The sequence below is a fragment of the Canis aureus genome, chromosome 11 (assembly GCF_053574225.1).
Source record: "Canis aureus isolate CA01 chromosome 11, VMU_Caureus_v.1.0, whole genome shotgun sequence".
Lineage (NCBI taxonomy): Eukaryota > Metazoa > Chordata > Mammalia > Carnivora > Canidae > Canis > Canis aureus.
In genome coordinates, this window is record NC_135621.1 from 70,140,862 (window position 1) to 70,163,675 (window position 22,814).

Genomic DNA, 22,814 nt, shown 5'->3' on the forward strand with positions numbered 1-22,814 from the left:
CTCAGAGCAGACACGTGTGCGGCATCACCAACATTTTTTATGGCACAAAGGACAATACTGCAAGGAAAACACGGAAAGGTGATTTAGGAGGCTCAGCCTCTGAATTGGGAGACATCGGAGGCACATGGTACCAAATTTATTTATGTTTTCCTTTGTAAGGATACACAAGAAAAAAACCACGTATCTAAGTTTAAAAGAACATCCAGTGAATAGTGAAGAAATGCTGAGTGATGAGAAGCGTGTATGGGCTTTGGGGGCAGCATTTGCCTTTCCCAGTGGTGGGAGATCGATCACCTTACAGTCCATGGCAGATTTAATGAAACAGAAGTAATTATTGTTCTTGACTTAAACCTAAATGCACCACCCAATACAAGTTTCCTAAAAGAGAATTCCATATTTTTTATTTTTCTTTTAAAAATGAAAAACAAAACAACCCAGCAGGTACAGGCTTTAAATTCAGTTTCAGTTTACTTCCATAATTATGACCACAGCAAAAAAACCTCTTGGGGATTTTTTTAAAAGGTCAATTTTCTGAATTTAATACTCCAAAACACTGAGTTTCCAAGCACCCATAAAGTCACAGGACTCTTACATATTAAAGTGTTTTAGGTGCTCCGACTCCTGAGTTGGGGGGGGGGACGGGAGGCTTAAGGAAGGCGTGACAAAGTGAATGCCTCTGAGCTGAGCCAAAGATCCCGTGAGCACGATGAAACCGTGGATCACAAGGTACTTACTAAGCATTCATAAAGCAAAGAAGTGATGGTGTTGGCCTTATTACTACTGTTACGTGAACAGAATCAAAGCTTCCACAGATTTCAAAAACAAATTTATTTATAAAATATATGAAAAGATTTGACAAAAAAAATAAGGCTGAAAACCCCCATAATCTTCTACATCTCAACATCACCTACCAGCCAATAAGCAAGTCTAATTTGACTCCTGTTTTTTAGGTAAAAAGAGGTCACTATAAATATTCACTTGGTAAATGATATTTCGTTTTAGGAGTCTTACAGCTGAAAACAGTTACCAAATCTAGTCTGACCATGCCATTTTGGTATTTTATAAAGTAATAGTCTGTACAGAAACTTACTGACACTGAAATATCTCAAAGTATATGAAGGTTAATTCATGGTACTTTTACTGAGACTGAACTATTTGAAACCAGGTGTTATGGTAAAATATGTAACTCTGGGGTCGAAGAACAAATTTAAAACATGTTTAAATGCAGAAAAGTACCAACTTTTTCGTAGAGATGGAGGAGAGATGAGCAGCGCCGGCTCTGGAGACAGCGGTCCCCCCACGCTGCAGCAAACCAGTCCAAGTCCAGTGGATGGAACACACCTCTCGGGGTTTCACACCCGGAGGGAGGCGGGTCTGGACGTTTGCATCTGGGGACTGTTTTCATCCGTCAAATCCAACTCTGCTAGTGAGGGCCAGAGGATCCCCGGGCACGTCCTAAATACTCTGAGCGTTCCTCCGGAAGGTTTCAGGTCCTAAGTCTTCGGATCAAATTTTATGGAGTTTTGTAACGATCAGTACTCTTACCATTTGATCAAAAGAACTGCAGATGCAGAGACCCCTTTTATCTGGACTCCAGTCGAGACTGGAAATGGGCTGGGTAGACAAGGTGACGTTCTGCAGGAGGCTGACCGAGCCCGCAACTCCCATCTCGACTCCCTCAGAATCTTTCTTTGACCGCTGAATAGGGTACTCGCTGCAAACAAGACCGGAGTGGTAAGGACAGAGATCCTAGCGTTCTCCACACCGTATTTATACACATACAGTCCAGTAGCTCCATTTTTACTTCTCTGCTGGGTACTCAAGCTGATAAGGACTTAAAGAATCTCTCCATGTTGCGTTTTATACAAATAGACACTATTTCAGCCTCAGCCTCATCCCCCAAAATATAGCTTTAAAAAAGAAATAAAGGGCTCGGTTCTACTAAAAACTTTTAAACATCATCTCTGCTCAGCTTGAGCCTGTATTCTCTTTTATTATAAAGTTCTAGGTTGACCTAGCCTTATTTATTAAACTTGCTTGGTGTTCCTGATAATCTTTTACGCAGTCCTTCTCTAGATCCGGCTTCCTGGACACCACAGGCAGCGCAAGTGCAAAGGCAAAAGCTGTAAGTAACACTTGCGGAACGTCGCCTAAGCACTTCCAGAATGAGCAGCAGACTCTGTTCCTAACTGTCGAGCTCTATGACACAGACCCAAGCCCACAGACCTTGTGTGTACCATTGCCATGGAAACGTGCTGCTAGGAGACTTTAGATCTTAAAAAAAAATCATTGCTTTAAAAAAAAAAAAAGCAATTCTAAGAACATTTTTTTTTTCAGCTGAAGAAAAATTCATAAAATAAGTAGAGCTGAAGGTTAACAACTATAAATACTATTTGGTCTAGATTTGAGAAGGGGGAAAAGAAGTTCCTAGTGAAAAACAGGAATAATCTTCCTCAGAGGGGCTCTAAAGCCTGTTTGGTACCGACCATGACATTACCTTCATTTCCTCAATGCTCATAGAGGCCAAGAGTGTGAGAGGGACAAAGCAACTCAGAAGCAGAGCAGAAACACAAGTGCTAGGCAGATCCCTACTATTCTTTCTTCTTCTTGGACCATACAACCTCTTTTGATTAAAAGGAGTAAGACATTCGGATGATGACACAGTTTACAGAATTTTTTCATGTCTCTTGGCAAAGGATGCAATTATTTAGTATTTAAAACAAAGATTTTTTAAACCTTCTATATTATCTATTAAAGTTTTAAGAATGTATATGCATGTGTGAGAGTTTTAAATACACAAAAATTGGATGAAGAAGATGTAGTATATGTAAGATGTAGTACACACACACACTAGACTACTACTCAGCCATCAGAAAAAAAAAGAAATCTTCCCATTGGGAAAGACGTGGATAGAGCTAGAGGGTGTTATGCTACATGAAGTAAGTCAATCAGAGAAAGACAATTATATGATCTCACTCATGCTGAATTTAAAAAACAGAGGATCATAGGGGAAGAGAGGAAAAAATAAGATGCAATCAGTGATGGAGACAAACCTAAGAGACTCTTAACTCTAGGAAACAAACTGAGGGTTGCTGGAGGGAAGGGGGCGGGGGGTACCTGGTGATGGGCATGAAGGAGGGCACAGACTGATGAATCAGTGACCTCTACCTCTGACACTAGTAACACATTATATTAATTGAATGTAAATAAAATTTTTAAAAAACCAAATACACACAAGAAATCTGCATGTTGGAGTCCATCCACTCAAAAAACAATCTCTGATTTAACTAGATGAGATGCTCTAGGAACTCTCAGGTACTCAGTAATTGTAGAACAACTACATTACTACCGAGGGAGACTGGCAAATGGAAAGAAAGCCAAATATCATGCTAGTTAAACCGTATCTCTTCTGCTGGTGTAGTAACAACTCCGACAGCAAAGCTCCTAACCAATCTGAAGAAAGACTAGGTATCTCTTACGATGAAGATGAAAATTCCTATTGAGATAAGCTTCAAATTTCTGATTACATACAAGACCCCACTTTATACTGTCATCAAAAATTCTAGCTGCAGAAACGTTTGCACGTCGCATGGAATGTGGCTGACAAAGGAAACTGGAAGGAGTTCTTCGGGGAAGGAGTCTGAAGAGCACGGTCCCCGCAGGATACCGATGGGCCCCGCTCGGCTCACCACGGGGCCGGAGCCCTGGGCTGGAGGCAGCGGGGAGGGACGATGGGCAGCGTACCAGGCAAAGGGAAGCCACCAGTGGGCTGTCCACCGGCCGTTCTCCCGGAATTCTTACGGCTTCTCCTCTGCTTCTCACTAACAGAAACTATACAGTCTTGACCGAAAACATTCACTCTCCGGTTTTGGTCAGCTGGATCCCTAACGCTTGAACCCTTCCCACACGCAGCCCTGTTTCTCAGACTCCCTGCTAGCTCCTAACAGCAGCTGATAAACAGACGAGTATTTCGCACATGGCAAAGTCCCAGCCGTGCTGAAGAGTGTTCTTATTCGTGTGTCGTTAATCAAACGTTACTTTTGAAATATCCTTTCATTTGTGTGTTGTTGGGTTTTTTGCCTTTAGTGATGGAGAAAGAAAAACCATTAACTCTTAACTTTTATCAGGCCTTTAAATGACCGCTGACCTGGTACGTGCCACCCGAGGGCCCCGGCACGCCGAGCAGAGCGGCAGCTGTACCTCGCCCTCGCCCTGCCCGCCGCACACAGCCCACTCGACGGCCAGGCTTTCCCTGGACGCCATCAGGGGCCTCGGCACTGTGCTGTTTCCTTCACAGCAATGGTAGGTGAACTTGGGCAAGGGAATTATCAGGATCTAAAATTAAGAATTCCAACCGTCTTCCTATTCTCAAAAGGCAGTGTTCTAGCAACCAGAATGATATTTCAAAAGCCTTTGTTCAAATGTTTCATATCAAAATTACAAAGGAAAACAAACAATGGAAACCTAGCAGAAACTATGATTTTATATCTATGAAAAGAACGATTCCTACGTTACCCTGCTATACGGAAGACACAACTAAAATGACCAATATCTTTAGTGTGTCTAAAGAATGTTAGTATTTACTAAGTGTAAAATAAGTACATTAATTTTTTTTAAAACCTGGCAAAATAACACTTACGTAATACCACTTAACTTAAAATCATATCAAAATGAACGAAGTCAAAGGAGGAAGAGAGAAAACAAAGTTCACTCTACTCCTACCTTCCGCCCACCAGTGACTTAAAAAGGAGCAACGTGCGCAGGCAGAGACTTACTACTTCCAGAGGTGAAGGCTGCCGGTGCCCCCGGCCGTCAGGAAGAGCTCTCGGTTCTGTGGCAGGTGTCGGACCTGCCACACAGTTGATTTATGGGCCTAGACAGGACAAGAGGCACACAACTAGTTTTTACATTTACATGATAAAAAAGACTGTGCAAATAGAGAAACTCTGCAGGAAAAAATTGTTTTACTAGAATTCAACTGTTATAAAAGTAGTTGAAGTATTTCCGGCACATGTCTTTGTAAGGGCTACAGAGATCACTACAGAGTCCCTCACAAAAAGCATCATTTTTCTTTATTGCTTTATGAAACAAAGTTCTGGTGGATTAAAAAAATGTTATCAGATTAAAAGTCCATATAAGTTTATAGTACCATAAGTATGCAAATCGATTTCTACACATTTAAATATCTCTAGCTCACTCTGAGGGAGAAGAAAAACTCAAAATGCAAATACATATATACTTCATCCAAAGGTGAAAAAGGTACAGGGTGAATTTTTTTTTCAAAAACAGTAGACTTTATGTTTTACAGCAGCTTCAGGTTTCCAGCAAACTGAGTGAGAACCACACAGAGTTCCCATATACAGAATGAATTTTAATTTAAAGCTCCCAGAGCCTTATCTTTATTTTATACCATCTGACTTGTCCAGGCTTCAAAATAAGGACCACAAGGACTTAAAGACGGTGTTTAAGGTCATAATAAGCCAGGGTCTTTATCAGTCATATTAAACTAAAAGACAAAAATGGCACCTGGCAGGTTAAGAGCTTGTTAGCACCTCGACAACAGCTAGTAAATCAGTGTTAATGGTGTAAGAGTCACTGCAAGGAATTTGAGAGACAGCGAGATGGTGGGCGGTGGGGGAGCAGGCAGGAAAGATGGAGGGAGCGGGAGGGAGGAAGGATTTCTGCTTGAGACCAACCAGATCTAGGTAATGCTTAGACACTTCACATTTCAGTGAGCGATTAGTCTTGGCATTTGACTGAATAGTCTTGTAAAATAAAATCCCATATTCAAGTGTAAGAGTCCTCAAGTGACTGGGTTCAAGGTGCTAAAACGTATTTCAGTTTATTTCATAGTTTAAGCTTCTCTTTTCTCTTCTGAAAACTGAATAAAAACATACACGCACAAAGCAAGAGGGGATGTGACCTCTTAAAATACACTGGCTACGGGGGCACCTGGGTGGCTCAGTGGTTAAGCGTCTGCCTTTGGCTCAGGTCGTGATCCCAGGTCCTGGGATCCAGCCCTGAGTCAGGCTTCCTGCTCAGGGGGGTCTGTTTGTCCCTCTCCCTCTGCCACTCTCCCTGCTTGTGCTCGCTCACTCATGCTCTCAAATAAATAAAATCTTAAAAACAAACAAACAAACCACTGGCTGAGAAACGTGTCACAATTGTATAAGAGCCTATTTAATAAAATGCTTTAAGCTGCTGACAGGCACTTACTATATTCTGAAATAACGAGGCAAAAGATACTGCAACTTACAGCTACGTTGTTTAAGAATTTAGTTCATCAGGCAGTGACAGCAATTTATATGCAGTAATAATAATAATTAGCAGTAATAACAAAATAAGACAAGACAGGAAGGTTTGAGAAGTGCTACTGAATCCGTGATGGAGGGAGAGGGAGCGAGAGAGTAAATGTTTAATTCCTGAGCAACTTACAAGTTTTAATCTTATGGAAACCACAAACCTGTAACGGATCTTTACTTCCACATTCAAGGAAGGTCGGAGTCACATTCCCAACCTTCCGGCAAATGACAGGGCGTTTCAGCTTGAATTTTATGCAATCCCCTTACTCCAGACTTCATCATCTTGTTTTTTTCTTTAACCAGTATTTTCCCTGTGATTTGCTTTCTTGATCTATTTTTGATGTCGTAATACTGTACGTCTCCCTCTTTTTTAAGATTTTCTTTATTCACTTATTTGACAGAGAGAGAGAACAGGGGGAGGGGCAGGGGAAGAGGGAGAAGCAGGCTCCCCGCTGAGCAGGAGCCCCCATGCAGGGCTCCATCCCAGGATCCCGGGATCACCTGAGCCGAAGGCTGATGCTTAACCGACTGAGCCACCAGGTGCCGTGGATGTTTCCTTCCAAGCTACTCAAATACGTCTGGAGCAACGTTATGGTACGTATATGTGTAAATGAGTGACTGGATAAATAATTTTTCTGAATCTACTATGTGCCCATGATTAATGCTTTGAATGATTTCACTTAATATAGCAAACCGGGATATAAAATGAAAGGAAATAACATATACATGTTGATATGTTTTGAGAAGTATATAATTAGATATGAACACAAATATTATGTATTTATTAGAAAGCATAAGGCTACATTTTGTTGATGCAGTTCTTAGCATCAGCTAGATTGTCTTGCAATTGTTCTTAAACTACAATATAAGATTCTTAGCCAACTGAGAAGCCTTTATTGTAATCAAGAAATCTAAAATTGATAAACTTTGGGAAAGTACTCTCTGCACAGAAAAACTTGTCAAGTTCCTACAGGAATGCATTAAAAATAGCTCCCTTCACATAAAGACCTGGAAGGAACCTTGGTGACTAATTCTATTTATTAGTCTAAAACAAGCTATGAACATTCCTCTTCATAGAAAGACATTTCTCTCCTAACTTACCTTTTCTGAAACAGAAGCAAAACCTTTAGTTGGATGCTGTGTCCTCATATCAAAAACATGAAATTTTCCTTCCAGTGACGTAGCTACCAATTTATTCATACTTATGTCTTTTCTGTCAAACTCCAAGCTGCACACCTGAAATAGAAAATACGTATTATTGATGGTCCAATGACTGTTATTCAGGAGGTTCTTTTAAACTAAGTCAAACAGTAAAATTACCAGTTCATGTGAAAGCATTTAAATAATCACTATATCTTTTGAGATCAATCTGGAAACCCATGGGATCTTTTACTGTTTTCATGTAACTTTATTTTCTACCGCCCAGTCAAAGCTGATTTTAAAAAACAGGAAGGAACCACATTCTTCACTAAAGGTCTACAATTCACGACCCCCAAATCTGAAAGTACTTGGGGAGGCTACTACTGTTTCAGGCTTTCCAGTATTAGCAGGCACGGGGCCCGTTACCACCTCACTTCACTATCACACGGCCTCGCCCACGGGGGTCCACACACAGGCCACGGGGGCTGGTGGCCACCAGGGACTGTCACAGCACATCTCAACGTGTGCTCACTTTCTGAAGAGAGGACCCCTGATGAGAATCATTAAATTCTCAGAGGGCTGAACAGCCCTGAAGGTTCAAAGCCATGGGCAGGGGGCTGCCCGAGATGAGCCATGAGGGGCGCTCTCCTTCTAAAGTAGTTCGGAGGTGGACAAAAGCACGCTCAGACCACCCACACAGAAGCCAAGTGTACGTTACCCCATTTTTTATGTTGGTCTCCCACCGCAAGGACATATTTCTCAGATCAAACAGTTTGATGTCGCCATTGTCATAGCCAGCACAAACAACACGCTCCTCTTGATTGTAAGCATTGCCTGGAAATCAAGACGCATTGCGGGTCTTTAGGAAGGCTCGTCTGAAGGCTGCTGAAATCACGTCGTAAAACACACATATAACTGGTACCAAATCAGACCAAAAAACCCACAAGAGGCCGAATCTCGAGTTGCCAACCCCGACGGGACGTCAGGATTATTAGGCTGGCTATCTGATACTGGTTTTTGAGTTTTTGTGTTTTTTGTTTTTTTTAAAGCCTCCCTTGCTGAGGTTCTCTAGCGAAGGGCTGACCGGTGTTCACCGGAGTCTACGTGCAAGCGCCCTTCCTTCTCTGCCCGACCCGCACGCAGCCGGGTTGGTTACGTCCAAACACAGCAGCTTTGGGTAGAAGAACTACAGCTGTGCTACGGTTGCTTTCTCTGGCAGCAACTACATTTGGACGCAAATAGAAACAACCTGAAAACTCCTTCATTTTACAAAATGTCGTCTGGTGTTCTCTTTGCACGGAAATAAATCTGAACTGGTTAAGTTAACACACTGTGATCTGTGCGTAGTTGTAGGAACGATCACAGCTGCAGTAAGACTGTAACCTGAGGTTCAACTCCTCCTGCGTGGATCCGGGGGTGCTTCTGGAGGACCTCTGGCCTCCCCTCTCCCCGCCACACACCACCAATCTGATCTTCCTCAAGTTCTGGTCACATCTCATCCCCACAAAAACTCTCAAAAGTTCACCTCCGCCTCCAACCATCTAAACACTCCTGACTTTGGAAAGGCTACTCCCGCCACGGTTTCCTTCAACATACGTTCTTGGGCACATTTCAGGCTATTCCCCAGGCTTGACATTTCCTCCCAACTTCAGTGATTCAAATACTATATATACTTGGCCTGGGGTCAAAATGTTCTTCCTCCATAGCCACCTGCCCCTCGAGATGCCTTCTATATTCATCCACACCCCTTGTCACCTTTTATCATTCCCGCCCTGTACCATCAATAGCGTAGACGTCATACCCTCTTTACTAAACTATAAGCTTCTTGAGGCAAGACTGGGAATCTCTCACCTCTGCATGTTCACACTGTTCTGCATGTACCTGACATTCATAAAAGAGATCAATTGTTTTTCAAACTTTATGTCCCAAATTTAAAACTGTACTTATGTCCCTTAGATCAAAGATGAAAGGCATTAATGGACCCACAGGTAATTACATTTTAATTATTGTATCAAATTTTAGATAATGATTCTAAATACAAATTCTGAAATTTCTCCCTAGAGTGTACATGCACTAAATTTATATATTATTGCTCATAACATACAAACACAGTAATTCCCATACAATAACTTATTTTTTTAATTGGAACTCTAAGACTTTCCTCTGATTAAATAATACTGCAATTTTTAAACAACATATAAAAGTTAAATAATTCACATATACTATTAAGTCGCACTTTTAATGCCTGTTATCTACCAAGATTATGCGAAGAAACAGAAGAAAGAACATACAGATTTCCAACTAAGTATGATCCGTATCCTTTAGGAGCAAAAATTATTTTATTATTTTATTACTTTATTTTTTTAAATTTTTGTTTATTTATGATAGTCACACAGAGAGAGAGAGAGGCGGAGACACAGGCAGAGGGAGAAGCAGGCTCCATGTAAGGAGCCCGACGTGGGATTCGATCCCGGGCCTCCAGGGTCACGCCCTGGGCCAAAGGCAGGTGCTAAACCGCTGCACCACCCAGGGATCCCAAAAATTATTTTAATTATGGCTGTCAGCAAGAGAGATACTAGGGCACACATCATTTAGTCCTACAAAGTCAATGTGCATTTTAAGTAATAGTAACAGAGGAACAGAAGTTATCAAATGATAAATAATTCTGTAATGGCATAACATGTTCTAGAAAATAACATTGTCTGTGTCGAGTATAATGTAAGATTTGTTAGGTCACCATTTGATTTTGAGACTCTGCTTAGCTCCACTAATGGCATTTGGCTCCAAACCAGGTCAACATTATCTAGTTAAACAGAAGTGTGTAATAGTAGCAAATATTTTGAGCACTTAATAATTTAAGCACAAGTCTCAGCACTTTCCATGTATTAATTCACTGAATCCTCATAATGCTATTAAGTAAATTCTATTATTAGTTCTGCTTTATAAGTGAAGAAGCTAAGGAACAGAGAGAAGCTTGGTAAGTTGCCCACTTCACTCAGCCAAGAAATAACAAAGCGAGGATTCAAACCGAGGCCCCAGAGGCTGACATTAATAAGCACCGTCTCTATCTGCCTCAATACACTATCAGAACAATCCACAAAACAGACTGTAAGGAGACTATTGGGAATTTCTTGAAGCACTGAGCTTTTCACCATCTGATACCTCAAATGCAAGGTTCTTCAATAATTTACCAAATGCCACAGTCCAACAGTCCCTCTTGTTTTCTCCTTGTACAGGTTCCATATTGGCAACAGGATCATCTTTTTGTCTTGGGTCCCACACCTTCACAGTGCCTGTCGTACATACAAGTGAGTTGGCAAAATTCAATAGTGATTGATGACATTTCTGCATTCTCTTCCTATGACTTCCTGTGTCTGTGGCGATACAACAGACCATAGAACACTCGAAGAATACTCACATATTTCTGACTTCTACTTGGGCAAGTTGTATTTAATACCAGACATAACCCCTATCTTATTGTCCGACTCGATGTCTAAGTTAATAGATACAGAAAAGCCAACAGCTGTTCTGAAGTTATCAACAAGGTATGAATGACAAAGGAAACACAAAGGTTATTAATTCAGATTATATCTTACTTTCTTTGAGCCTAAACCTAATACACTGGTTATTTAGAATAATATCAGTGTCATTTCCATTTTTTTCCATACAACCCATGTAACTGTTGGCATTTTTCTTATACAGATGAATAAACTCTAATTTTTACAGTTATGATTTCTTATATGGGGTTATAGAATACTATCTCACATACAATTAAGTTTAATTTCCCTGTGGCAACAGAGATGAGGGAAATATTAAATAAAATTAACACATACGTCTTCCCAATGCTTCTCCTTTTAATGCAAATTACAGGACTACTAACTAAACTCCTCATTGCCTATGAGAAATACAAATGCATTTAATAAAATGGCTAAGAGGCAAGTACTTGAGAGACAACAGGAAAAGGGTAAAAAATCCTTAAAAGAGATAATAAACTCAGGAAAAGGAGAGATATCCCATTAGATTTATCTCCAAGGAAAAAAATAAAGTGTGTCATTAAAAAAATTTCTCACAAATGTCACCAGAGGTTATTATATTACTCTAGAGGGTTCATACAAATTATTACGCTAGAGGGCTCATACAAATTGATAAGATTCATATGGAATTTGCAATAGTTAAATGAGCAAAGAACATAAATAGACAATTCACAAAGCAAAACTAACTGACAAATACAGAAAGTTAAATACAGAAGTTAACACAAATTGGAATGGACTATGATTTTTATCTATAAAATTGCGGGGGAGGGGGGGCCAGGAAGGAAAATCAATGCCAGTAGGGTAGACTGGAAATCCACCTCATCTATTGTAGCGTGGAATGTACACGGGTACTTTGGAAAGTCTGACAGTAAATTTTAAAAATTAAGAAAATATGCTAATTCTAAGAAAGTTATATACATGATGATACTCATTCCTTCATTATTTTAAATCCACTCGCCTAAAACAATAAACAAAAACTTAACACAAACTGAATGCTTATTAACAAAGACATGGTTAAGGACGCCTGAGCTACACCCACAGTGTAGTGACTATCACATAGTCATTAGAATGGCAGTGATGGAAACGGCAACATCTGCGTATGACAAAACACAAAATTTAAAAAGACAAAAATCATACCCACACTGACAGCTATACAAAATTGTAGATGAGGCTAGAAAGGAAAACAAATCTAAGGGTTATGCTGCTGTGGAAGACTGAATGCTAATTCTCCTTCTATATTCCATATGACTTTTATGATTAAAAGGAATAACTGATTTCTAAAACAGACACTCTGAATAAACTCTCAGAAAAATATATTTCACTTTTCTTTTAAAACAATTTCCTCATAGTCTTGAGCAGCCATTAAAAACTAGCTAAACTCACTAAGGTGCCAAGTATTTTATGAGGAAGCAAATTCTGACTCCCTTTACAGGCATTCAGAACACCTCTGAACACCAACAGACCTGTCCCCTTAGTAACCGCAGGGTGGACAAGTAAAGTTGGTGCCCTCGGATCCTTCTACAACGCTCGGTGGAGGATCACAGACCTTCGATGTTCAACCGGCTGTCAACATGACAGTTTTCACAAGTACTAATTCTGCTTTTCAAAAAAAAGAAAGTGAGGGGTGCCTGGGCAGTTCAGTGGGTTGAGCATGCAACTCTTGATTTCGACTCACGTTGTGATCTCAGGGTCGTGAGATCAAGCCTGGTGTTGGGCTCTGCACTGGGCGTGGGTGGAGGCTGCTCAGATTCTCCCTCTCCTTCCCTCCGCCCCATTACAAAAATGAAAAGCTGCCTCCCATCCTATATTGTCAGCTGCCTCAAAAACCTGTGAGGAAATTTTAAATCTTCAAGGTTCATAGGAAACAGTGGTAGTAGTTGAACTAGCTCAAAACTAAAATGGTAAGGGCTATGCCTCTGTCTCAAAACACCCAGAAGTCTGAGGCAGTTGAGGGATAAGCAATTCAACTTGCCTATTAAAAAAGTGTACCATTAGATTTAAGGAGTCAAGGCTACTGAAGAGGATTTTCTAATAGAGAAGATGAACTGTTGCACAAGGATCTAAAGAAAAAGCATTTTTAAATACACAGAATACTTTAACTTACCATCTCGGCTGCCAGTCACAATTTCAGGAGCACCTTCCCCAATTCCCAGTCCACCTACGCCATCTATGGTATTTATAATTTCTTTATGGCCCTTTACGGAATATACTGGGATCTCTGGAGCTTCCAAATTCCTAGACAACAGAACACAGCCTCTTATTTACTCCACGAGGCCCACACATTTAGTCCATTACTGAAATTTAAGAATGCACATCAAATTTAGATTTTTGTTTAAAAATAAGGGTTTAAAAAAAAAAATAAGGGTTTCAAGTATGAACATAATTTATACATTTACTTCCAATATTTTGTCTCCTCTTTAGCTACTGTCAAGTCCTCAATGAGAACTGCCATCATTCAACTTGCAACTCTAAGTCCTGAGCCCACTTAGTGATTCTTGGAGATCATCATCTAGGGCCTCTGCACATGATTTACCAGGTGAGCTTGCTAATAAATGCAGATTCCTGGGCTCCTTCCCAGACGTAATGGAGGAGGAGCCCCAAATCTTCTGACCCTTTGGTCCACTGAAGTCTAATCATCACTACTTTAAACACAGAGTAAATTCAAAGTAATTCAGAATGTTTCCAAAATAGGCCTTGCTAGTCTGATCTTGAGACCTTTTGGAGGGATAAAATATGAATAGTGTTTACTTTGCATACGTTTCCTCCTTTGTAACGTACTATTTTCTCACTACATTCCATACTATTTTCCAGATGCCTGGGTGTCTCAGTGGTTGAGCATCTATCTGCCTTCGGCTCAGGGCATGATCCTGGGGGCCTGGGATGGAGTCCTGTATCGGGCTCCCGCAGGGAGCCTGCTTCTCCCTCTGCCTGTGTCTCTGCTTCTCTTCTCTTGTGTCTCTCATGAATAAATAAATTTAAAAAATAATAAATTCCGTACTATTTTCATCTAGTTACATATTTCTTAGTGTATCATCATGCTGGTCACAATAAATGTAAGTCTGTCTAAATCTAGGTTAGTTAAGAGAGAGGAATGCAGGAAAGTACCTGCTAACTATGAGCGTCTGAGTCTCCCCGAGATGGTAGGCTCAAGTAGGTTATGTTAATATACCCCTTCTCATGCCTCCCTTTTTCCCTAGAGCCTTTAATCCACATTTTTCTTTAACAAGTCAGTTTTTGACAACTTATACTTTAAAAAAATAATAATAAATGCAGCTATTCACAAAATGTAATCCTAACTTATTACTAGATTATTATCCCAAGATTTATTAGTAAAATCTCTCTAATTAAAATTTCAGATAGCTCAACCTGGTTAAGAGATGTTTACCTTTGTAGCATCACTGTGAAAGAATCAGACTAAATAGGAGTGAGGTTCTACTTAAAAGAACTGCTTTGACAGACTTTACGACACTGCTTTTTATAACATGAAATTGTAAGATTAAACAATGATAGTAAGTCAGTAATACCTATAACTATTCTAGGAGACTCTATTAGGAAGACAGTCAACAGTTATATTTTTTGCATATTCTTATACTGAAATATGTTATTTTTAAAAATAACAATCAGACTGGCCTCTCCCGATTTCTGTGAAAGTATATGACACAGCATGTAAGAACCGGTGCATTCTGCTAAGTGCTGACTAAGCAGTTAAAGCAAAAGGAAGTTAAAATAGCTTCATTCTGTTTTATATTCTAAGAGAGATATTTCAAAGTAATTCAATTAGAAAGCAGCAGATTCTGAGTGAGAATCAAGAAAGGTCACCTTAGAAAACATGAAGCAAAGAAGATGATTTCTTCTAGAACATCACTATATACTTTAAAGAGTTAAAATAAGATATTCTTGAGAAAGAATTAAAAGGAATATCAGTTCTTGCAATTTAATTTCAATATGAGAAAATAAATCCAGGTTGAACATGAAAATTACAAGCATTTGGCATAATAATGGTTTTGTTCATTAGTAACAGGTTTATACTGATTTGCTCAACAGACGCGTTCCTGAAAAGTCGTGCTTAGATATCAACTAAAGTATTTAAAAAAATTTTAATGAGAGTTCTACATTAAAAAAATCAAAACAAAATCTCTGTGTATCATTCAGTAAGGCTAATTGTCTTGCTGACATGTAAACAATATCTAACTGTTCTGCGTTACACATGTGCAGGGAAGAGCCCTTTACATACACATACAGGGTATTAAACGCCAGCACCAAACAGCATGTGTGGAAATAAATACTGGCAACATCATTCAAAATCTAAAGAAAATTTAAAGTATTTTTAAAGAGATTTTGAATATGAAATCTAGAAACATGTATTAAAAGACAATTCTCACATTTTTATAAACAGTTAAAAGTGAACAAGAAACATTTTAAAAGTAGAATTCGCCCCTTCAGAGGAAGACCGACAAGACTTAACAAAGAAAATACCCACCTCGTGTCTTAATATTGATTAAATAATCTTACCATATATGAAGGTTTCCAGCAAAATCTCCAGTCGCTAAATATCTCTGCTGTAAAGATGTTGCACCAAATGTTCCACATTTAATGGGTTTGGCCTTTTCAATCTTGACAGAAGGGAGGGAGAGAGGATACGTTATTTATGTAAGCAGCTATTTATATAATTCATGGTATTTATGGCTCTATTATAGGACTTAAATAAGACACGTAATACAAAAGCAATTAAAACATTTTCTGATCAAAATTATCATGCTTTTCCTCTAGTCGCTTTTCTATAGTTTAAAAGTATGTGACTGTCAAAGAGAAGGAGTCTTAATTTTGCCTTTCCTCTCATCTCACTAATGAGACATTCAAATGCTGACAAGTACACCGTCTCTGGCATGGTTTGCAAATATGAAACTTTCTGCCTTTAATGTGCTGTTCTTCTTTAAGATCCTCAGTAGAAATGAGAACATAATGAAGATATTATTCTTACCAGATGGCTACAGGAACAAAAATGTTTATGTGTCTCTTGCAGTTTTCCCTGCAGAACCCTATAAACCGAGAATGTTTATGTCCCTATTCTCTCCGGGACCTTATCGATGCAGAGAGATCTGTATACACGTGAGTACCAAGGGCGCTGCTACTGGTCTTGAGTAACCAATATTTTGAAGTTTCCTTAAAAAGCAACTGCTCCCCGTACCGCACACAATCGTGTTAGTAAAACCACCACACACCGATGCACTATTTAAGAAACGAGACTGTGTTAACCACGTACAGACCGTGTCACCGAGAGGGCCCTTAGGGATGAGACCGTGCGAGCCTCCTGCCGCGGGCGAGGAGCTCGAAGCATTCAGCTCCGCACACCTGTCCAACCAGGCAGTCAACACTTTGCGTGAGCTCCTGCTGGATGCAAATTAATGAACTAGGCAGATGGGACACGAACGTGGACAGGACCGGCCACGCCCGCAAGGAGTTCCCGGGCCAAACAGCAGCTCCTATGCGACTCCCCGCACCGGCTCCCCGCACCTGCTCCCCGCACCGGCTCCCACCCCTCCGCGGGGCCTCCGCTCATCTCCCCTTACTTCTGACGCTTCCCATTCTCTGCTGCCCCCGCCCACCCCAACCCCCCTGCCGCGGCCACTGAAGCCCTTCCTGGAGTCTGCCGCTGCCTTAGACCCTAGAACTCGGGCCACGTGGGGTCAGACGAGGCCGCTACGGGACGCCCAGGGCCGGGACAGCGCGGTCCAGCGGTCCTGGTCCTGGTCCTGGCCTCCCACCTGCGTCCTGCGGCGCTGGGCTGCAGCCTCCTGGGCCAACAAGCCTCCAGCCCAAAGCTGACCTCCCCTCGGGCCCTGCGGTCCGCACAGCCCTTTGAAGATTTTCCTGCTGGTAATAAAACACCGTCCTCCCCACGCGACTTTTTTTTTTTTTTTAATTTTTATTTATTTATGATAGTCACACAGAGACAGAGAGAGGCAGAGACACAGGCAGAGGGAGAAGCAGGCTCCATGCACCGGGAGCCAGATGTGGGACTCGATCCCGGGACTCCAGGATCGCGCCCTGGGCCAAAGGCAGGCGCCAAACCGCTGCGCCAAACCGCTGCGCCACCCAGGGATCCCCCTAGGCAACCTCTTTATCTGACTCTTACCTTTTGGCCCTTTGAAACAGAGAATCTCGAGCCATGCTCTTACAACACACTGATCGTCCGGCGCCAACATAAATTCACGCACACACACACACACACACACACACACAGTTTAAAGCTGTCAATTGATAATTTTTCTCAAACTTAAGTTTTCTTGGATATCTCTTTCAGCTCGTCTGTTAGAAAGTATCAGCAAATGCACACCCGTAAGAAAACCTGGAAATGAAGATTCTGTCTTTGTTTCATGAAACTTAGGTCTGGTTACTTCACATGCTACAAAGACCACATTATGATAATGCAGCCAGATTTTTCGACTGGAAAACCCCTTCTTTGTGCAGAATTAGAACCAACTATTCCATGTTTTACAGAATCCCAAAAACAGCACCGCAGCGTTCAGAGTTCTGGCACCTGAACACGTCTGACAATCCCTACCTGAGAAAGAAAGAAACCAAACTAAGAACCGCTTTACTACAATAGATCTGTAGTAGATGTGTCCACATTTGTCATTGCACAAATTCTGAAAGTCAGTCTTCACTGGAATATAATGGAATGGAACAAATGCATCTCCATCTATAGAGGCCCCGGCTTGCAGGAGTGGCACCAAGGCCTGTGGTAGACAAAACATACAAAGCTCCTTGCAATCTCGCCATGATTCTCTGATCTTATTCCCCGCTTCTCTCCTCTCTACAACACTGCAGCCACATCTCTAGCTTTCTTGTTGCTCTTTAGACACAATAAAGTCATTTCAACCTCAGGACATTTGCACTTACTATTAACTAATGCCTGAATCGCTCTTCCCTCACATCATGAGATCTTCCTTCTCGCAATTTGGATTTCAGCTTAAATGTCACCTCCTCTTAGAGGCTTTCCCTGCTCCTCCACTCTGAAGTGGAATCCCCAAAGCACTATCACTCACCCTGTTTAATCTTCTTTACTAAGCACTTACCAATAAAAGTGTTTTATTCAATTATCTATCCCAACCTTTCTAGAATGAATACCATGAGAAGGGGGCCTCGTCCCATCTGTTAGGCAACCTTGCAGGTGCTCAACGTCTGTTGAATGAAAGTATAAAAGAGCATTAACCTCTCATTCCTAGTGCTGGGGAAAGGGCAACCACTGCTGGAGTCCATATTCCCATTTCTCCCACCACGGTTTCACATGACACACAGTTTCTGGTGTCACTTATATGCCACGATGAAAACAGCATCCATATACTCAACACACATACCAGATACCATTCTAGACGGCCCTCCAGGCTATGCCATCCCTTTTCTGTTTAACACAACTGCAAGCCAAGTATTTGGAACACTCTTTTCCAGATGAGGACACAGGCTTACTCAAGGTCCCTAGGGCCAGGGACCCCGACCCCTAAACCTGAGAGTCATGAGAAGTACCAATGGGTTGGTGAGGGAGATGGTACAGTCATGAACTGAACCTACTTTCAGACTAGTGTCCTTTAGTTTTCACCTTCACTCGAATCTTTACAAGATGTAAATATATGGTACTTACGCTTTCCTCATGTTCTCTCGTCTCCTTATACCAAAGAAAAAATAAATAGGTACTCATAGTCTGCTGTGCAAGAGTCAAATTATTTCAAAATATAAAAATATTTTAAAACCTCAAATGTATAAACCTTATCTGCATGACGATGACGACTACAGTTTGCTGAGAAGAGCTGAGCTCTGCTGACAAGCGGACTTACAGAAGCAGGGGTGTTTTCTCTTTCTAAGATGTTCATGGAGGTCATAATAGCTTTAAGAAGTAGCACTGGAGCGAAGCTAAGTTTTTTTTTTTTTAAGATTTTATTTATTTGTTCATGAGAGACACAGAGAGAGGCAGAGACACAGGCAGAGGGAGAAGCAGGCTCCCTGTGGGGGCCCGATGCGGGACTCAATCCTGGGACCCCAGGGTCATGCCCCGAGCCAAAGGCAGACACCCAACCACTGAGCCACCCAGGCGTCCTGAAGCTAAGTTTTAATAGTTCATAAAAAGGCTCCTTCTCAGCCTCTGTCAAATTATTTTACCTTTGGGGGAGAAAAAAGGTTCAAAAAATCCAATGGTTACTTACATTCTTCTTATTAGGAAAAAAAATGGCTAAAAAGATTTTACAAAATTTGTTTCACAAAGAAACTGGTATATAGTAATAACGTTCGCTGTAGGACACATCATAGATGGTCATTTTTGACATATCTGTTAGTTCTCTTTGCTGCAGTAAGCTGACATGATTAAGGCAGCCCATGATGGATAATTCCCATGAGAGCTATTTTTGTTCTGTCTGTGGGTGGGTCTAGTACAGCTTGTCAGTATTTCCTCCTCCACATCCTGGTACTACTTTAATTAACATTAAAAGTTAGTCAACCAAATGGTAACAAGCAGTAAACTCAGTGGTGCCGGGGCTAAAAAAGCAGAACTTTATTAGCTTATTATTAATTTCTGCACCATAAACATCCACAACCATGACTCCATCTTTCAGGGCCAACCCTCGTCCTTTGGGCCAATTAGAGAAAAGGTGCCCTTTATAGGATGAGGAAGTCTCACACCTGTAAAGTTTGATGAGAAAGAGACAGATTCAGCTCTCACTTGAACCCCGCAACCCTGCGTGCGATGGAACAAACAGCTCAGCCGTACAGCAGGCCCTCATTCCGTCTGTCCTTCATACCAAGGTCAGGCACACACGGACAGAGACCCATCGGCATCCCTGCCACATTTTTACCTCGGATGCACGAGCTTTGGAACACGTGACCTGAGGTGGTTCCACAATGAAGAACCAAGTGTTTCAAGAATTCACCTACCCAGTGGCAGTCAACCCTGGTACCTGTTAGAATCATCTAGCTGAAGTCTTAAAAATACTGATGTCCAGGCCTCACTCTAGTGTAGATGCAAGAGTCCCACGGCATCAGAATTCCCTAAGGTGGGACCATGGCGTGAATATTTTAAAACACACACACCCACCCCACCGACCTCCAGAACGTACTCTGCTGATCCTATGCACAGTAAGGGTTGGGAATCACCAAGCCTGTATTAAACCTACAGCCTTTCCCACTGCACCATCACAGCCAAACGTAATCCAAGTTCTTAAAAGTGTTTCTGCGCTAGTTTTATCCTCTCTTTAGAAAAAGGGATTCGTCCCTTGAGTACCTCGGCCCTTCTTCAGCATAGTGTCTTGGCATAGGTTGCCAAGAGATAGAGACAAAGGGCCCTATTTCGCCTTGTAGAGCGAGTGTAGTCCTGAAATATGCACAAATCCTACCTTCAAAGCCACAAGTCTGCAAATGCTCTCTGGTTAAATGTGACGGTAGTTGGTATCTGTTCCTAATGCTTCACCTGTAAATTTCTGTCTCCTATTCCAAGGTTTCCCAGTTGTTCAAACCCTGACACCTGTTGGTTAATGATCCATAAACCAATTATTTAAATTTTCCAAGTTACATCCTTTTACAGGTATACGTACACTCGTGCTTTTAACAGGTAATTTATTGAGCGGCTGAACCTTACAAGCCGCGCTCATGAAACACACTACCCTTACTCCCCAGGAGCTTACGACCTACTTAGAGACAAAGGGGACACAACTTCTGGAGCGGACCCTAAGTACCCGAGGAATGCAGTGTCAGGATGTGCTCCTGTGGGGATCCAGTCATCCGAACCGGACCCTAAAACAGCAACGGGTGCCTGGGGGCTAACCAGTGAACCACAGAAGACAAGGCGAAGACGACTAAGCCATGCTTAGGAACTCTGACCCAAGTACTCGGCAAGAAAAGACAAACTGAACGAGAAAACCAGCACTCGGAGAAATTTACAGTTAGACGGGATCTCATGTACCTTCTAATCCAAGCCTGCAGATCCAAACTGTATTGATCCTTTAGCTGACAGTTTAACACCTGCCTCGTCCAAGCAGATGCTCTCCAGTTGTTTTTAGTTTTTTTTTTTTTTTAAGATCTAATTTATTCATGAGACACAGAGAGAGAGGCAGACCCAGGCAGAGGGAGGAGCGGGCTCCACGCAGGGAGCCCCACGTGGGACTGGATCCCAGGACCCCGGGGTCACGCCCTGGGCCAGGCAGGTGCTCCACCGCGGAGCCCCCCGAGCCCCAGTTTCTTTTACTCTCGCAGAACCGTGTTCCTTTATGGTAGAGAATTCATGTCGGTTTGTATTTATGCATCCTCGGCCTGATTATTTAACGGATCGTGGCTCCCCCGCTGGAAAGTAAACACCCGAGAGCGGGGACGCTGTCATTCACGTGCCTGCGACACCGGACACCGGGCCAGCGCCTCCGCCACCTACGCAGGCACCTCGGCTTCTGCTTCTATCAAACAGCAGTTTAGGGCAGCCGGGGACGGGGACGGGGACGGGGACGGAGACGGGACGGGACTCAGCGGTGGACCCTGACCCGGACTCAGACCCCGACCGGGACCCCGGACCCCAACCTGGAGCCTGACCTTGACCCGGACCCGGACCTGAACCCGGACCCCGACCCGGACCCCGACCCGACCCCGACCCCGACCCGGACCTTCCACCCGGCCCTGACCCGGACCCCGACCCCGACCCGGACCCCTACCCGGCCCCGACCCGGCCCCGGACCCCGACCCGGACCGGACCCCGACCCGGACCCCAACCCGGACCCCGACCCCGACCCAGACCCCGACCCGGACCCTGACCCCGACCCGGACCCCCACCCGGACCCTGACCCGGACCCGGATCCCGACCCGGACCCCAACCCGGACCCGGACCTCTACCCGGCCCCGACCCGGACCCCGACCCGGACCGGACCCCGACCCCGACCCGGACCCTGACCCCGACCCGGACCCCCACCCGGACCCTGACCCGGACCCGGATCCCGACCCGGACCCCAACCCGGACCCGGACCCCGACCCGGACCGGACCCCGACCCCGACCCCGACCCGGACCTCTACCCGGCCCCGACCCGGACCCCGACCGGGATCGGACCCCGACCCGGACCCCGACCGGGATCGGACCCCGACCCGGACCCCTACCCGGCCCCGACCCGGACCCGGACCCCGACCGGACCCCGACCCGGACGCTGACCCCGACCCGGACCCGGACCCCCCACCCGGCCCTGACCCGGACCCGGACCCCGACCCGGGCCCCAACCCGCACCCGGACCCGGACCCCGACCCGGCCCTGACCCGGACCCGGACCCCCCCGCCCCGGTCCCCGCCGCACCCACCTCCCGCAGCAGCTTCAGGTCCCCGTGCTGGATCTCGTACAGCTGGACGACGCCGGTGCCCCGCGCGAAGTTGCCCATGGTCACAAACTTGGCGCTGCAGGGCACCCACTTGCAGTCAAACACCGTGTAGTTGAGGCCCTTCTGGATGTGGGCGATGATCTGAGGCTTCTCGAAGGCCGACATGGCGCCCCCCGCCCCGGCCCCCGGCCCCCGGCCCCACGGCCCCGCCGGCGCGCCCCGAGAGCGCTAACCGGGAAACCAGACCCCAAACAGCAACGACAGCTTCCCCCTCCCGCTCGCCGTAGCCGCCCCGGGCGCCCCGGCCGGTCGGTGTAGTCGTCCGCGGCCGTGCCTGACGCGCTGCTCAAGTCGCGGAGACGTTTCCTCCCCGACGGCACGCACTCGGCTCCCGTCTTCACTTGCTGCCTCCCGTGCACACCCACGCTGGGAGGCCCAGGGCCCCGGCTGCGGCCGGCGAAGCCAGGGCGGCGCCCCGGGAATCAGGCACGTGTTGGGGCGTCCTC

General features: G+C 43.8%; 1 protein-coding gene and 1 long non-coding RNA gene across 4 annotated transcripts; one reads left to right on the top strand and one right to left on the bottom strand.

The window, feature by feature from the left end:
* Positions 1–809: 809 nt before the first annotated feature.
* On the bottom strand, positions 810–22,512 carry DNAAF10 (dynein axonemal assembly factor 10). Its single transcript, XM_077915676.1, has 8 exons — positions 22,291–22,512; positions 15,488–15,588; positions 13,080–13,210; positions 10,634–10,735; positions 8,161–8,276; positions 7,404–7,538; positions 4,776–4,873; positions 810–1,714 (listed from the first exon to the last, which is right to left on the bottom strand). The coding sequence occupies exons 1-8, from the start codon at positions 22,471–22,473 to the stop codon at positions 1,507–1,509; spliced, it is 1,074 nt and encodes a 357-aa protein (XP_077771802.1). The 5' UTR covers positions 22,474–22,512; the 3' UTR covers positions 810–1,506.
* On the top strand, positions 12,283–18,640 carry LOC144324317 (uncharacterized). 3 transcript variants are annotated; one of them, XR_013389859.1, is made up of 4 exons: positions 12,283–12,562; positions 13,397–13,511; positions 15,999–16,084; positions 17,280–18,640. It is a non-coding gene; the product is annotated as an uncharacterized LOC144324317 (long non-coding RNA). The 3 variants fall into 3 exon arrangements; XR_013389860.1 differs by lacking the exon at positions 15,999–16,084 and having other exon boundaries at positions 12,293–12,562; XR_013389861.1 differs by lacking the exons at positions 15,999–16,084; positions 17,280–18,640 and adding an exon at positions 13,787–13,997 and having other exon boundaries at positions 12,293–12,562.
* Positions 22,513–22,814: the final 302 nt, after the last annotated feature.

Excerpts from the sequence above, each read along its gene's own strand:
- DNAAF10 (XM_077915676.1), bottom strand. The coding sequence starts at position 22,473 with ATGTCGGCCTTCGAGAAGCCTCAGATCATCGCCCACATCCAGAAGGGC. Across the intron at positions 15,589-22,290 it reads ACCTGAAGCTGCTGCGGGAG|ATTGAAAAGGCCAAACCCAT; the intron begins GTGGGTGCGGCG and ends CCTTCTGTCAAG. Across the intron at positions 4,874-7,403 it reads TTGCTTCTGTTTCAGAAAAG|GCCCATAAATCAACTGTGTG; the intron begins GTAAGTTAGGAG and ends TGTCCTGTCTAG.